Source organism: Podarcis raffonei, chromosome 2 (genome assembly GCF_027172205.1).
Source record: "Podarcis raffonei isolate rPodRaf1 chromosome 2, rPodRaf1.pri, whole genome shotgun sequence".
Taxonomy (NCBI): Eukaryota; Metazoa; Chordata; class Lepidosauria; order Squamata; family Lacertidae; genus Podarcis; species Podarcis raffonei.
This window is the reverse complement of record NC_070603.1, coordinates 105,159,976-105,174,012: the sequence shown is the minus strand read 5'-3', so window position 1 is coordinate 105,174,012 and position 14,037 is coordinate 105,159,976. Positions and strand designations below refer to the sequence as shown.

The window sequence follows — 14,037 nt, the reverse complement described above, 5'->3', positions numbered from 1 at the left end:
TGGTTTGTTGCTACCTATTCCCTTCATGCTCAAAGCAAAATGCATGATCCCTTTAGCCCATATATATTCACTCGACCACTTTGATTCACAGAACTGGCACTCTGACAGGTGCTACCTAATACTTGTCCTGCGCTTGTAAGAAATGGGTATTTTAGTACAGGCGGCACCTACTCGTTGGAACTCCCCGCCTGTTGACATTTGACAGGGGCCTTCACTGAGCTCTTTGTGCTGCCTGTTGCTTGTTTTTAGACAAGCCTGTCCACACACGCACAAGTTACATGTGTCTGATTTCTTTTTAACTATTGCTGATTAAATGTTTATTTTTTTAAAGATCTGTTTTTCAGAAGTACAAATGCCTTCGTGGGCAACAAGTACTATTGGAATTGCTCTGGCCTACAGAAAAATGGCTGTTGTTGGTTTCCCTGTGGTTCTCTCCAGGGCTTTTTCTCAGCAAGAACTTGCCAGAGCTCAGTTCCAGCACCTCTCTGGTGGGTTCCATTGCTATGATAAGAGAATGAGGGAGGCGTTCATAGTAAGTGATGGGAAACGGGCATAGCTGGGGGGGGGAGTGGCAAGCTGCCCCCCCAGCCAAGTACATAAATAAAAAATAATTAAGTGGCCAATTGTGTCGCAAATAGCTCGGCTCCTCCCCAATAAATCTCCCCCCCACACACACACATAAATCGTGGCCATGCACATGGGAGTGCGGCAAGAGCTTTACTCAAAGCTCTTGCATCAACGAATTCACAGGGGGCAAACCTTATAGTTGCTTTGAGTGTGGGAAAAGCTGCATCAGAGTGGCAACCTTACTTCACATCAAAGAATTCATACAGGGTACAAACCTAAGAAAGGGTTGGAGTGTCGAAAGTTCTTAAATCATATCAAAGCTCCAGCAGAGAGCAAACCAAAGATTGTGCTCATCGTTAGAATCTGCTTCTTTTTCTTTGTTTCATTTGATTTTTTTGCTTCACTCCAGTTTGTCATAATAGACTTTTGCGTGTTTTGAGTGCCTTTGTTAGAGCGCTTGAACTTTGCCTGTTGCGTCGTGGTGCCTGGCTGGCTTGATGGACATCCAATCTCAGTATGTGATTTTGTTTTGTTTTGTTTTATGTATCATGTTGCTTTTAGTTACCCTGGTAAAAAAGCAGCTGGTAAATTTAATAAAATATGCAAATCTATTAAAAAATTTAAAAATGCTTAAACCCCCAATTAAACAGATAAAATCAGTAAAACCTATGAAGCATTTTTTTTCTTTTAAAAGAAATTGCCTTTTTGTAAAAACAACAACCCCTAAATCATATGACTGGGTGGGCTTGCCAAAACAAGTTTTTTCAGCTGATGTGTAAAACAATAGTGAGTGGTTTCCTTTTTTTAGGGTTTGGCTTGCAATACAGAGCAGGCTCAGTGCCTACATTTTTTTTATTTTTTAAAAATCGGTTGTTTCAAGCTACTCTGCTAAATTCAAGATGACTCTGGTTACATGCTCCTAGGTTCTCCATATCCTGGAGCTGTCTTATCTTTCTCCTGCATGACCCTCTGGTCAAAACCAGCACTTGTGTGTGAGTGGGAGAGACAACTTGAATCATTGTCTCGCCTCTTCATTTGTGGGATCTTCTCCCCCTGTGTTGGTAATGAGATCAGACAACCTTCCCTTCCCATCCCTGGACCCATAAGAGTTGGGGTCAAGGCAGAGCTGCCTGTTCATAATTTAAATGCTTGTTAATTCCAGGGAGGGTAGAATTTATAAGTTAACACCTTCCTGTAGAAATCAGTTCCCTCCAGAATATTTATGGGTACTTCAGGTTGCTAACTAAACAGGATGAATATAGAGAAGTGCTAGTTTCCTGGACGACTGACCATATAAAATACGGCAAACTAGTTTTGCTGACTGCCAAAATGGAATTTGGATATTTTTTAAACTGACAAGCGGCAATGTTAAGCTGGCCATTATTAACTCAGGTTCATTAAATGCTTTACCATTATTTCCAAAGTGTAAAGTAATGTGTACTCTTCCTAAGATGTGTGGGATGCTTTGGGCTTTAGTCATAAAGCTAGGGCATGTGGAAAACATTACGTCCTGAGATGGCAACTTTCACAAAAAGATGTTTTGAGTGGAAAACATTATCTTCCCCTGAAACAATTCCATTCAGCACAATTGTTCTCTTTTTGAAACACTATATTCTTAAAAGTTGTAGAGCTAGCATTCATTAAAATGGTGGCCTTAAATGGTTTGCGTTTCCTCAGCGATGTTTGTAGGATTGTGGCCTGGGGCGAAAGACGGGAGTTTAAAACATAAGCTTACCAGCACGACTGAAAAATCTGCATTCCTAGTTAATTTGGTCAGTATGTCAACTTAGGTTTTGAGGAGAAATTTGTTTCACAGACTATGGTTCATCCAGTAAGAGGTATTGCTTTTTAGACCAGTTATCTAGGGAGTAACAGAGGGAGGAATTCTGTTTGCCAGATTTCATCGGATCTGTGCAATGGTGTGTTGGTGAAGTACAAGGATACATTACAATTACGCTTCATGGCATGGATCCTCTGACTCCCCAGAGCATCTTTTAAAGATTTTGATCAAAGCTGTGTGGATGTCTAATATGCACACACTTCAAAGTTATTGTGGCACGGGGCTCCTTGCATCCTGTTCACTTCTGAAGAGCCTCTTTCAATTTTGTGTGTAAAAGGGATAGTGAATGAAAGAGTGAGAAGGAAAAGACCATGTGGACTGGCCTGACACAAGCATGTTTCACTTTTCCCAGCTGAAAAGACTGTGACCCTTTGTAAAGTAGACTGTTGATTCATCTCAAGTAGGGAGCTACCCTCTCAGAGCAGCTTTGGTTAGCTGGAGATTGAGAGAGAAACAAAAATAGTAATAAAATAAAAGGTGCTTCCCACACCTTCCTGCATAAACTTTGTTTAAATAAATAATGTATGGAGTAGAACTGTTGCATCTCGCCCTATTTTTGAGAGGTGTCAACTGCCCTCCGTTGCCTGACTGCAGTAAGAGATGCAAAGCGCCACTCCGCATGACCTAATAAAAGAAAAATGCAAATTGTTAATGCCAGCCTGCCACCTCCACAGCCTGAAACTGCTCTTAGGCACATGCTTAATGCTCCTGAGTGCTTGTCACATGGCAGAGTTGGAGGATTGACTGCCTAAGCCAGGCTTCCTCAAACTCGGGCCCTCCCAATGGTTTTGGCCTACAACTCCCATGATCGCTAGCTAGGAGGACCAGTGGTCAGGGATGATGGGCACTGTAGTCTTAAAACATCAGGAGGGCCGAGTTTGAGGAAGCCTGGCCTAAGCCATGGGTAGCTAAGGTGTGGTGCCTTCTAGATACTGCTAGATTACAATGCCCATCAGCCCTAGCCAGCGTGATGGGAGTTGTAGTCCACAATCGTCTGGAGGGCACCATGTAAGCTACCCCCAATCCAGGGCTACAGCCTGATCTGTGGAGAGTACAGTGGTTACATACGCTTCAGGCTACATACGCTTCAGGTTACAGACTATGCTAACCCAGAAATAGTGCTTCAGGTTAAGAACTTTGCTTCAGGATGAGAATAGAAATCGTGCTCTGGCAGTGCGGTGGCAGTGGGAGGCCCCTTTAGCTAAAGTGGTGCTTCAGGTTAAGAACAGTTTCAGGTTAAGTACGGACCTCCAGAACGAATTAAGTACTTAACCCGTGGTACCACTGTACTTGGGAGAGGCAGCCCATTTCATGCAAAGGCAACTTGTGTTTGTGGCTTGAGAAAGCAGCAGGCCCCTTTGCCAGGAGGAAGCTACAGCACTGAGGTGAGGGCAAGAAACACAGTTAGGAGGATAACATTTCACTGGGGGTGGTGGTGATTAAATCCCACTACTGTACTTTTCTCTAAGGAGCTTCAGGTGGTATACATGGCTGCCCACTGTGCTACCCTCACAACAACCCTGTGAGGTAGGTTAGGTGGAAAGACGGTGAGCGGTTCAAGGTCACCCAATGAGCTTCATGGCTGAGTGGTGATTTGAACCCTTGTCTTGCAGGTCCTAGCCCAACCCTCTAACCCAGGGGTCAGCAAGCTTTTTCAGCAGGGGGCCGGTCCACTGTCCCTCAGACCTTGTGGGGGGCCGGACTATATATATTTTTTTTGGGGGGGGGGAATTCCTATGCCCCACAAATAACCCAGAGATGCATTTTAAATAAAAGGACACATTCTACTCATGTAAAAATACGCTGATTCCCGGACTGTCCACAGGCCGGATTTAGAAGGCGATTGGGCCGGATCCAGCCCCCAGGCCTTAGTTTGCCTACCCATGCTCTAACCGCTATGGTGCACTGGCCGTTAAATAAGCGTTTGTTCTCGAAGCTACCAGCATGAGTTTGATCAAGCTGCGGAAGGCAGTGAAAGACAGGAGTGCCTGGCGTGCTCTGGTCCATGGGGTCACAAAGAGTCGGACACGACTAAACAACTAAACAACAACATCAACAACAATCATGGTGCTTGTAGCCTCAAGTCTGGCAGACCGCTAGCGCCACTTTAGCTGTGGAACGCATTGTAGTTTTGCTTTCGCTTCCACTGTCTCTCAAGTTTTAGCTCACGGTTTCTGTTTTCTAGAGTTCCTTCAGCTCACTGCTGCCAAGTGCGCAGCCTCTTCAGCTTTGGCTGGGAGCACTGCCCAACATATTAACTGCTCCCAGGGCCTTCCATACCACAAAACAGGTTTGGCAACAGTAGTGAAAGGAAGGGGGGCAAGCAGGGGAAGGGAAAATGGTTCGGGTTTCAGTACATCGTTCCTCCCATTGTGTATTAATATAGTTCCTAGGATAGTGATAAGCCCCTTACTTATTTATTTCTGAGACTATTGGCTGACTTTTCACTCAAGAGTCCCAGGACAGGCAGTGCAAAAAATTAAAATCAGCAATATTTAAAACTAAGGTTGTTATATATTAGCTTATAGTTGATGCAATCAATAGAATTCACTTGTTGTTAAGTCTCCTGCATGTCCATGGTGCATAATAGTAGTGAATTGCACTGGTAAGCAGGGGTTGTCAACATGTTACTGGATTCCAGCTCCCGTCTCAACCAGCATGGCCAGTGTTCAGGGAAGAGAGGAGTTGCGGTTCTACCTAGAGGGCACCATATTGGCTACACTAGAAGTAGAGAGAACTTAACGTTCTCAAAAGCATTCAGAAGTTTGATTCAACCCATCTGGGCATGAACAGAGACTATGGTTTCCTGACCCACAATAGTTTGTGAATTAATTACTATTATTATATTTTGTGTTTATATCTGACCTTTTCTTCCAAGCAGCTCAAGGTGGTGTACATGGTTCCTTCTACCCCCCCTCCACCTCCTCATTTGATCCCCTTGGAGATAGATTAGGCCGTGGGTAGGCAAACCAAGGCCCAGGGGCCGGATCCAGCCCAATCGCCTTCTAAATCCGGCCCACAGACGGTCCAGGAATCAGTGTGTTTTTACATGAGTAGAATGTGTCCTTTTATTTAAAATGCATCTCTGGGTTATTTGTGGGGCATAGTAATTCGTTCATCACCCCTCCAAAAAAATATAGTCTGGCCCCCCACAAGGTCTGAGGGACAGTGAACCAGCCCCCTGCTGAAAAAGCTTGCTGACCCCTAGATTAGGCTGAAAGGCAGTGAGTGGCGATTTGAACCCTGGTCTCTACCCAGCAGTGCTGGGAAGATTTTCATCTACCGTTCATTACTGCTGTGGTGAGTGGTCATCATGCTTCATCCTGCATCCACTCAAGCTTTAATTGAGTTGTCCCAGATATATATATGCACATTTTATCATCATTTGACTCGACTCCACAGTTTACAAGTTCTTCCCTCTCTGCAACCATGGGCATCTTCTTCTTCTTTGGCAATCACTTGTAGCCGAGTAAGATTGTCTTCCATGAACATGGTCTTAACAGTGAGTCTGTAAGTGACTGTGGAGGCCAATTCTGGATCCACACGTCCTTCCACAGTGGGGACATAGGTTTCCGGGTGGGAGTTGATCATGGTGAGGGTTTGCCAAGCGTGCCTTCCTCTTAGCGCGTTTCTCCCTTGCGTCCTGAGTTTGAGTGTCTTCAAAGCCCATGACACCTTTGGTAAAGGTTGTTCTCCAATTGCAGTGCTCGCAGGCCACTGTTTCCCAGTTTCGGTGTTGCCAGTGTTTCCCAGTTGCTCCCAAATGAGGCTGGTACTTCAGCTGATGAAACCCACCAAAGCTTAGGCCATAATAAACTGGCTGATCCCTAATCTGCCGCAGATATTGTCTTTGTAATAGAATCATAGAATTGTAGATTTGCAAGGGAACCCCAAGGGGCCATCTAGTCCACCTCCCTATGCAATGCAGGACTTTCAATGAAAGCATCCCTGGCAGCAGGGCCGGATTTAGGTTTGATGAGGCCCTAAAGCTATTGAAGGTAATGTCCAGCTGTCCTTTGTCAACAACAAATTGTCACTGTTTTTTGTGTTGAATATATACTATATGGTAATTTATGGACCTAATAGGTATCTACAGCCATTTGCACCTAACAAAATATGTATTTTATCAAAGTAATTGTTGAACTGAAATACAACTAAGAAGTATATTAATAGTGAAATAATTATTAAGCTCTAACTTAAAATGATTTTTTATTCATAACAAACTTAATAATGCAAACACATTGGCATTTGGCAGTAACAAAAGTTCCTTTAGAAACACATTTTTTTCCATTTAATTTTTTTAGGGCCCCCAAGAGAGTAGGGCCCTAAGCTATAGCTTCTTTAACTTGAGCATTTACTTTCCCAACCCAAACCCTGCGGAAAGCCATCTAATTCTGATTTTAATTTTATCCTGACTTGTTTTTAAGAGGTGATTTAATTATTGTTTGATTTTATAGCCATGTTTATATTTGATGCTAGCTGCCCTGAGCCCGGTCTCGGCCGGGATACAAATAAATGTATTATTATTATTATTATTATTATTATTATTATTATTATTATTATTAAATTCGCCACTGCCTGGCAGACGGCCATCCAACTGGGAAAGCCTCCGAGGAAGGAGAGCCTTCCAGCGAGGGAGGCCGTTTCCATTGTGGATGAGGTTGTTTAAGGCGCAAGCGAATCCTACAACCGGCGTCGTAGCACCGGATCCAATGCGCTTTCTGGGAAAGGGGTGGGGCTGGCTCCTGGCCACGCTTCTCCCTCTTTCCTCCTCCTCTTCTCGTAACGCTCCAGCCTCTTTTTTTTCCCCAGGCCGGAGTTGCTGAGGCCGGGAGCCCTTCGGGCTTTAAGACCCAGAGGAGGCCTCGCTGGCCGGCTGCGCTCGCTCCGGTGTTGACGGCGGAACCACCACCACCAGCAGCGGCGGCGGCAGCAAATCCTCCTCGGGGCTTGGCGGGCGAGGCGCCGCTCTCTCTTCCCCGTCCTCCCCCCCTTCAGCTCGGCATGGCCTTCATGGAGAAGCCGGCGGCGGGCAAAGTGCTGCTGGACGACACGGCGCCGCTGACAGCCGTGATCGAGGCCAGCCAGAGCCTCCATTCGCACACGGTATGCGGCTGGGGCAGGAAGAAGGGGGTCGCCGCGGGCAGCGCGCAGGCCGGGCTCGGTGGGTGGGTGGGGGGCGTCTGGGGCTAAGGGAAAGGGGGCTCGGCGGGTCGCGGGGGTTTGCTGGCTGCAACGTGCCCTGGGGCTAAGTGGTCCTTCGAGGTGGCAAGAGCCTCTCTCCGCCTCCCTTCCTCCCCAGGAAGGATTTTGCACGTCGTGGGCTTGGGAGGGAGATGGGGGAGAAAGTGGAGAATAGGTGGAAAGTAAGTCTTAATTAAAATCATCATCATTATCATTATTATTATTTATTTGCACCCCACCCACCCGACTGGGTTGCCCCCAGCCACTCTACTACTTCTTCTTCTGCAGCTGTTGCTGTTATTAGTGCTAAGGGGTCAGCCTTGGGGGTCTGTTGTCACTGCTAGGGTTGCTGATTTTTTTTTTTTGGGGGGGATAATTTTTATTCGTTTGTTTCACTTCGTATTGTGCCTAAAAACGAGGGAACAGTTGCAACGGCAGAGGGAAATTGAAAAGATGGGGAAACTATAGAACAGGCACGTAGGATGAGTACATGGGTAAAAATAACAAAGTCCAAGGTTTTTGAGTACAGTGGTGCATGGGTTAAAACAGGCACCCCCAAACTTGGCCCTCAGATGTTTTGGGACTACAACTCCCATCATCCCTAGCTAACAGGACCAGTGGTCAGGGATGATGGGAATTGTAGTCCCAAAATCATCTGGAGGGCCGAGTTTGGGGGTGCCTGGGTTAAAACAAGCAAGGAAAGGCCTTGGGTGTTATCTGCTGATCAGACCTGGGAGCCACAGTGTGGGGCTTAGGGGTTACAGTGGGTGGAGGAGAACTGGGGAGACTTGGGTTCGAGTCTCAACTCTGCCACGAACATCATTGGATGAGGCTGAAGGACTTCTCTCCCAAACTTATCTCTTTGGTTTTTTGTTGTTTTTGGTGAAGATAAAACGGGAGGCAAGGACATGCCATGTACACTGGCTGATTTGAGTTCTTGCCATAGAAGAATAGTCGGGTGAAATGTCACGGAAAAATACAACTCCAGAGAGTGTGAAGTGTGAATAGTTGGCAGCACCCCTGAGTAGGTGCAGAGTGTATTTTTTCTGACTGCAGAGTAACGGAGAGTGTCATTGCACTGTTGTGAATTGGAGGGAAGAGTTTTTCAGGAAAGAGGGTGTTTTGTTTCAAGTGAATTTCAGCTGTGACCAGAAAATGGAGTACAGTGGTACCTCGGGTTACATACGCTTCAGGTTACATACGCTTCAGGTTACAGACTCCACTCACCCAGAAATATTACCTCGGGTTAAGAACTTTGTTTCAGGAAGAGAACAGAAATCGTTCTCCGGTGGTGTGGCAGCAGCTGGAGGCCCCATTAGCTAAAGTGGTGCTTCAGGTTAAGAACAGTTTCAGGTTAAGAACAGACCTCCGGAACAAATTAAGTACTTAACCCGAGGTACCACTGTACTGTATTGGTGTGAAATAACGTGCTCAGGTGCAGAGTTAGTGTGAATGTTTTTCTTTTAATTTTCATTCATCCTTAATGAACGCTACTGTACTCAAGGCAGTTTTTAAACCGAGAGAAATAACAAAACATACAGCAAAAACCACACTGCCGTCCTATAGAAGTTCAGAACCACGTGACAACATTCAAGAGTCCCATTTTGCATGTAGTGTTACAAAATAATGACAAAGTTAAAAATAAAGCTAAACCACTTTTGCCAATTATAAGTTAATAATAATAATAATAATAATAATAATAATAATAATAATAATAATAAACAAAGAGGATACTTACTGCACAATACAATATGTAAAATGCCAGGTATTGTCATGGTGGGGTAGATTGGAAGGTTGTGATGGGGAACTGAGGTTATTTAGATTGGTGTGAGGTACTTCTTGGGTTTTGCATTGAAAGAAAACACTTCTATCCAACTAGAAACCATTCATCCAGACTGCCTCTGGGAAGGTCTCAACAGGATATGAAGGTAGTAGCAGTCACCTTTTGTTTGCCCCTGGCATTCACAGGTATAATGCCTATGTTTATCGAGTGTAAAGGGCAAAAACAACATTAAAAGCCCAACCCTGCTTTATGTTGTGATCCATTACAGCCTAAATACTGACAAGTTGCTTCCTGGAAATAAAACTGATCAGAGATCATAGTCAGATGAAGTGCATCATGCTGTGATGTGCTTAGATTAGCCAGTGTGGTAATTGTAGCTTATAGATGGATTTTTATCATACTAAGAAATCATAGAAATGCATGTTTTTTTGCCTTCATCTGACTATGATCTCTGAACAGTTTTATTTCCAGGAAACAACTGTTGGTCACTTGCAGTGGGGCTAAGAGCAGACAGCTTATTATCAAGAGTGATTTACTATATGGAACATACTTTAAGTTGTTTGAATGTCTGTGGGTTGCTGCTGCTTTGTGATCGCCCTTCATTAAACTGATTGCATGATAATACGCAAGAATGATTGTTCGGTGATGGATTATTTTTCTGAATGGGCCCTTTTACCTACAGGGTAGGTGACACAATTATTCTGCACTCCGTGTGTGTGTGCACATGGTGCAATGTGAGAAAAGAGTTTTCAGTTTGGGTTTTGAGAGAAGATAAAACTGTGGATTGGATTACTGGTAAATCACCTTTGAGGTTCAGTGCTCTCTTTGGAAATCTAATTCAGGATCAACAGTTGTGCTGCCTGCTTTAGGAGCCTATTTGCTTCCTCGTGGCTCTGCCTGTGTAGTTATAAATAAAGCATATTTGCAGCAGAGTTCTCTAGTTATGGAAATATGGAAAACTTACTAAGTGTGTAATGAGATAAATTGTTATATGGTTTATACCCCATAACAAATGAACTGAGAACTGTTGACTAGAAGGGTAGCCATGGCCTTGAATAGAGATTTGGGACTAAGCAGGCCTCATATTGGAATAAACTTGCTTTAGCCCTGGACCTGTTTAATGTTTATCTGCCAAAACTGCTCTGCAGCAGCTTCTGGTATCGTTTGTTGCTATGCCCTGACTATCCTTCATGGTCATGTAACACAAAGCCAGGTTTACAACTAAGACATGAACAGTGTAAGGAAATCAGAAACTTACCTGCACTAACCATCATCCCATCCCTCCATAAACACAGTTTTAAGAAGACTTTGCTAACTATTTACAAGCCTGTAGTAGTAGGGTCCCATAAATAACTACTACTCTGTTGGCAAGTAACAATTGCCTCAAAACTAGGAAGGTATTTTTATACTGGAAAAGAATCTATTCTGTTTTTCTTTTCAGGCCGCGAGTTCTTCTTAAATGACAAGCACAAATATCATGTGTGGGCAAGTATACGAATGAAAATGTGTGAGGCCTGGTCCTTTTGTGGCCTTAAGTCACATGGCTCACATATTTTAACAACCCTGCACAACATTTTCTTGACAAACCAGATTTTATATTAAACCACATCACCTTTGTATCCCTTGGTTGCCTTGACAGGCCCATTCTCTTGACTCTCCAACTAGCATGGTGATGATAGAAGAAATTCCTCTCATCTTACTGTTCAGGAGTAGGTTTAAAGAGAATTGAACGATTTTCAGTATTTCCTTGAGGTTTCCAAGTTATATTATCTTCATTTGTTAACACGGCCAAAATAGTTGGAGTCATATTTAGTGTTACTTCATTTAGTAGGCTAAACTGGACTACCTGAATTTAGTAATTTCACTTCAGTGGAGACGTTGGTTGACATGTGGATATTTTGTGTGTCTGCTTGGCTTCCCTCCCTCCCTCCATTTCCTTGGCCTACAGATTATAAACCAGAAAATGTGGATTTAAGCTAATGTAGTCCCATTGAAATGAACTGGATATGGTTTACATCGGCCGCACTTTAGGTGATGAATCACAGTTCATTTGTAGAGTCGGTTTTGACTATTGCTGGGTTGTGGATTGGGTTGTCTTCTAGAAAGACTACAGTGGTACCTCAGGTTACATACACTTCAGGTTAAAGACTCCGCTAACCCAGAAATAGTGCCTCAGGTTAAGAACTTTGCTTCAGGATGAGAACAGAAATTGTGCTCTGGCAGCGTGGCGGCAGCAGGAGGCCCCATTAGCTGAAGTGGTGCTTCAGGTTAAGAACAGTTTCAGGTTAAGTACGGACCTCCGGAACGAATTAAGTACTTAACCTGAGGTACCACTGTACAGTACTTTATTAAAACTTACACATGCTATGTAGTTCTTGCCATTAAGTATATCTGATACATTTATTTTTATTCTAAAGGGCATAAAAACAACCCAAAGTTTTTTGTGGTCTTGACATTCTGCCTTCGTTTCTTTGGGTCTTTGGGGAGGTTGGCTCAAATTGGCAAAGGGAGAGTTAGGTCTAGCTTCTCATTGACAAACATTTAAAAGCAGTTTTCCCAGCCAAATAGTGTGTCTTTCATATGTGGGAGTTGAAAAAACCAATTTTGTGAACCTTATCTTTGCATTTCCGTTTTGTTAATGCACACTGAGGAAAGTTCAAATAGGGGTTTGTTCTTTTAATCACATGTGTACTGTGAAGCAAGAGTCCTGCTGGGCTTTCTCAGTGATTTCAGAGCTGTATTTGGCCATTCTTAAACTTCTGTTTCATCTGTTAGGAGGCAGAGACAAAACAGTTGCACAAGGAGGCAAAAAGGGTGTTGACGTATTTTTAAAGAAAGAATATGATACATAGCTGTACTTAGTAGTTTGCCACAATGTTTCATTGGGTTTCCTGTTATCTGGAGTGAGAAGTAGGTCCTGTCCTTTGATGCAAGCATTTTCCTTTATAAATTAACATTTTTAAGTAACATCCTCTTGAGCTGGAGCAAGGAAACTTGAAGCTGTTCAGGGAAGTTTTTAATGTGTGACATTTTAGTGTATTTTTGGTCTCTGTGGAAGCCACCCAGAGTGGCTGGGGAAACCCAGCTAGATGGGCGGGGTACAAATAATAAATTATTATTGTTATTATTATCCGGCAAATCACATTTCCCCTTTACCACCGCTCTAGCCCTCTTGACTAGACAGAACACTGAGAAAATGTCACAATGCTTCAGGGTGTTCGGAAGTCACTCCAAATCAATTGTTCCCAAATATCATACTTTTCCAACACGCTACCTGGGTAGGCTGGAAGAGGCTCAGTGCAGATAAGGCTGAATAGTTGATGGTGATTGGGCCTGTTACCCTTGCAGTGGGTTATCCGTCTCTCAGAACAGTCCCAGAAATGTGCAGATTTTGGAGTGCCCTTGGATCCAGTTCTGCTTCTTAACTCTCAAGTGGTCAAAAAGAACAGGACTGCCCTTTCCCAGCTTGGATGGTAAATAGCGCTGTCCCCCCCTTTTTTTGAGTGGGGGAAGTGCAGATCTAACTATTGCAGTATGTGCACCAGTAACCGGGACGCGGGTGGCGCTGTGGGTTAAACCACAGAGCCTAGGGCTTGCCGATCAGAAGGTCAGCGGTTCGAATCCCCACGACGGGGTGAGCTCCCGTTGCTCAGTCCCTGCTCCTGCCAACCTAGCAGTTTGAAGGCACATCAAAGTGCAAGTAGATAAATAGGTACCGCTCTGGCAGGAAGGTAAACGGCGTTTCCGTGCACTGCTCTGGTTCACCAGAAGTGGCTTAGTCATGACCCGGAAGCTGTACGCCACATGACCCGGAAGCTGTACGCCAGCTCCCTCGGCCAATAAAGCGAGATGAGCGCCGCAACCCCAGAGTCGGCCACGACTGGACCTAATGGTCAGGGGTCCCTTTACCCTTTACCTTTAACCTGTAGGAACCCAAGGCCTTCAAAATGTTGTTGGACTCTAACTCCCATCAGCCCCAGCCAGTATTGCCACTTGTTGAGGATGATGGAGGGTTGCAGATTATACATATTCTTATTCTTAATTGGGTTGATTCACATTCTGTGGCCTTTTAAATGTGTTTGTTGGAGGGGAAATATTGGTTTGTCTTTATGGTATATTTTGTGTTCTCATTTTGTATTTTTATGTTGCGAAACGGCCCTGTGATCTCTGGATGAAGGGCAGAACAAAATTAAAATAAATAAAATAAAATAATCACACTCTCTGTCCAGGTCTGTTCTAAATGGTCTACACTAGTCACTGAACTTCTGAAGGAGCACTTAGTCTCATGTACACCCTCTCATGCCTTATTTCAGTGGTGGCCAAATTCGGCCCTCTGGATGTTTTGGGACTACAATTCCCATCACCCTGACCACTGGTTCTGTTAGCTAGGGATGATGGGAATTGTAGTCTCAAAAAACATCTGGAGGGCCGCGTTTGGCCATCACTGCCTTATTTGTAGGAAAGAGCCTGTTATGTTGACATATAAGCTACGGGACAAGGATAACTGTGACTTTAAGGATGAATAGGAACCTTTCACAAAGTATCTGAAGACGCAACAAAGCGAATTGGACTCCTTGGCAGGTTTTGAATTAACATCCACAATTTTTTTTACTGATAATAATCAGCTAAACAGTTTGAGGATCTATACAACTTTGTAACATGC

At 44.1% G+C, this 14,037-nt stretch overlaps 1 protein-coding gene across 6 annotated transcripts in view; it reads left to right on the top strand.

Moving 5' to 3' along the window:
- Positions 1-7,205: 7,205 nt before the first annotated feature.
- Positions 7,206-14,037, top strand: part of PXK (PX domain containing serine/threonine kinase like) — a 54,628-nt gene continuing 47,796 nt past the window's right edge. For 3 of the 6 annotated variants that reach the window (XM_053378378.1, XM_053378380.1, XM_053378382.1), the window contains exon 1: positions 7,208-7,513. In XM_053378378.1, coding sequence (XP_053234353.1) covers positions 7,412-7,513 — 102 coding nt within the window. In that variant the 5' untranslated portion in view covers positions 7,208-7,411. Of the gene's footprint in view, positions 7,514-14,037 lie in introns of all 6 variants that reach the window. The other 3 variants (XM_053378377.1, XM_053378383.1, XM_053378379.1) reach the window with 2 other exon arrangements.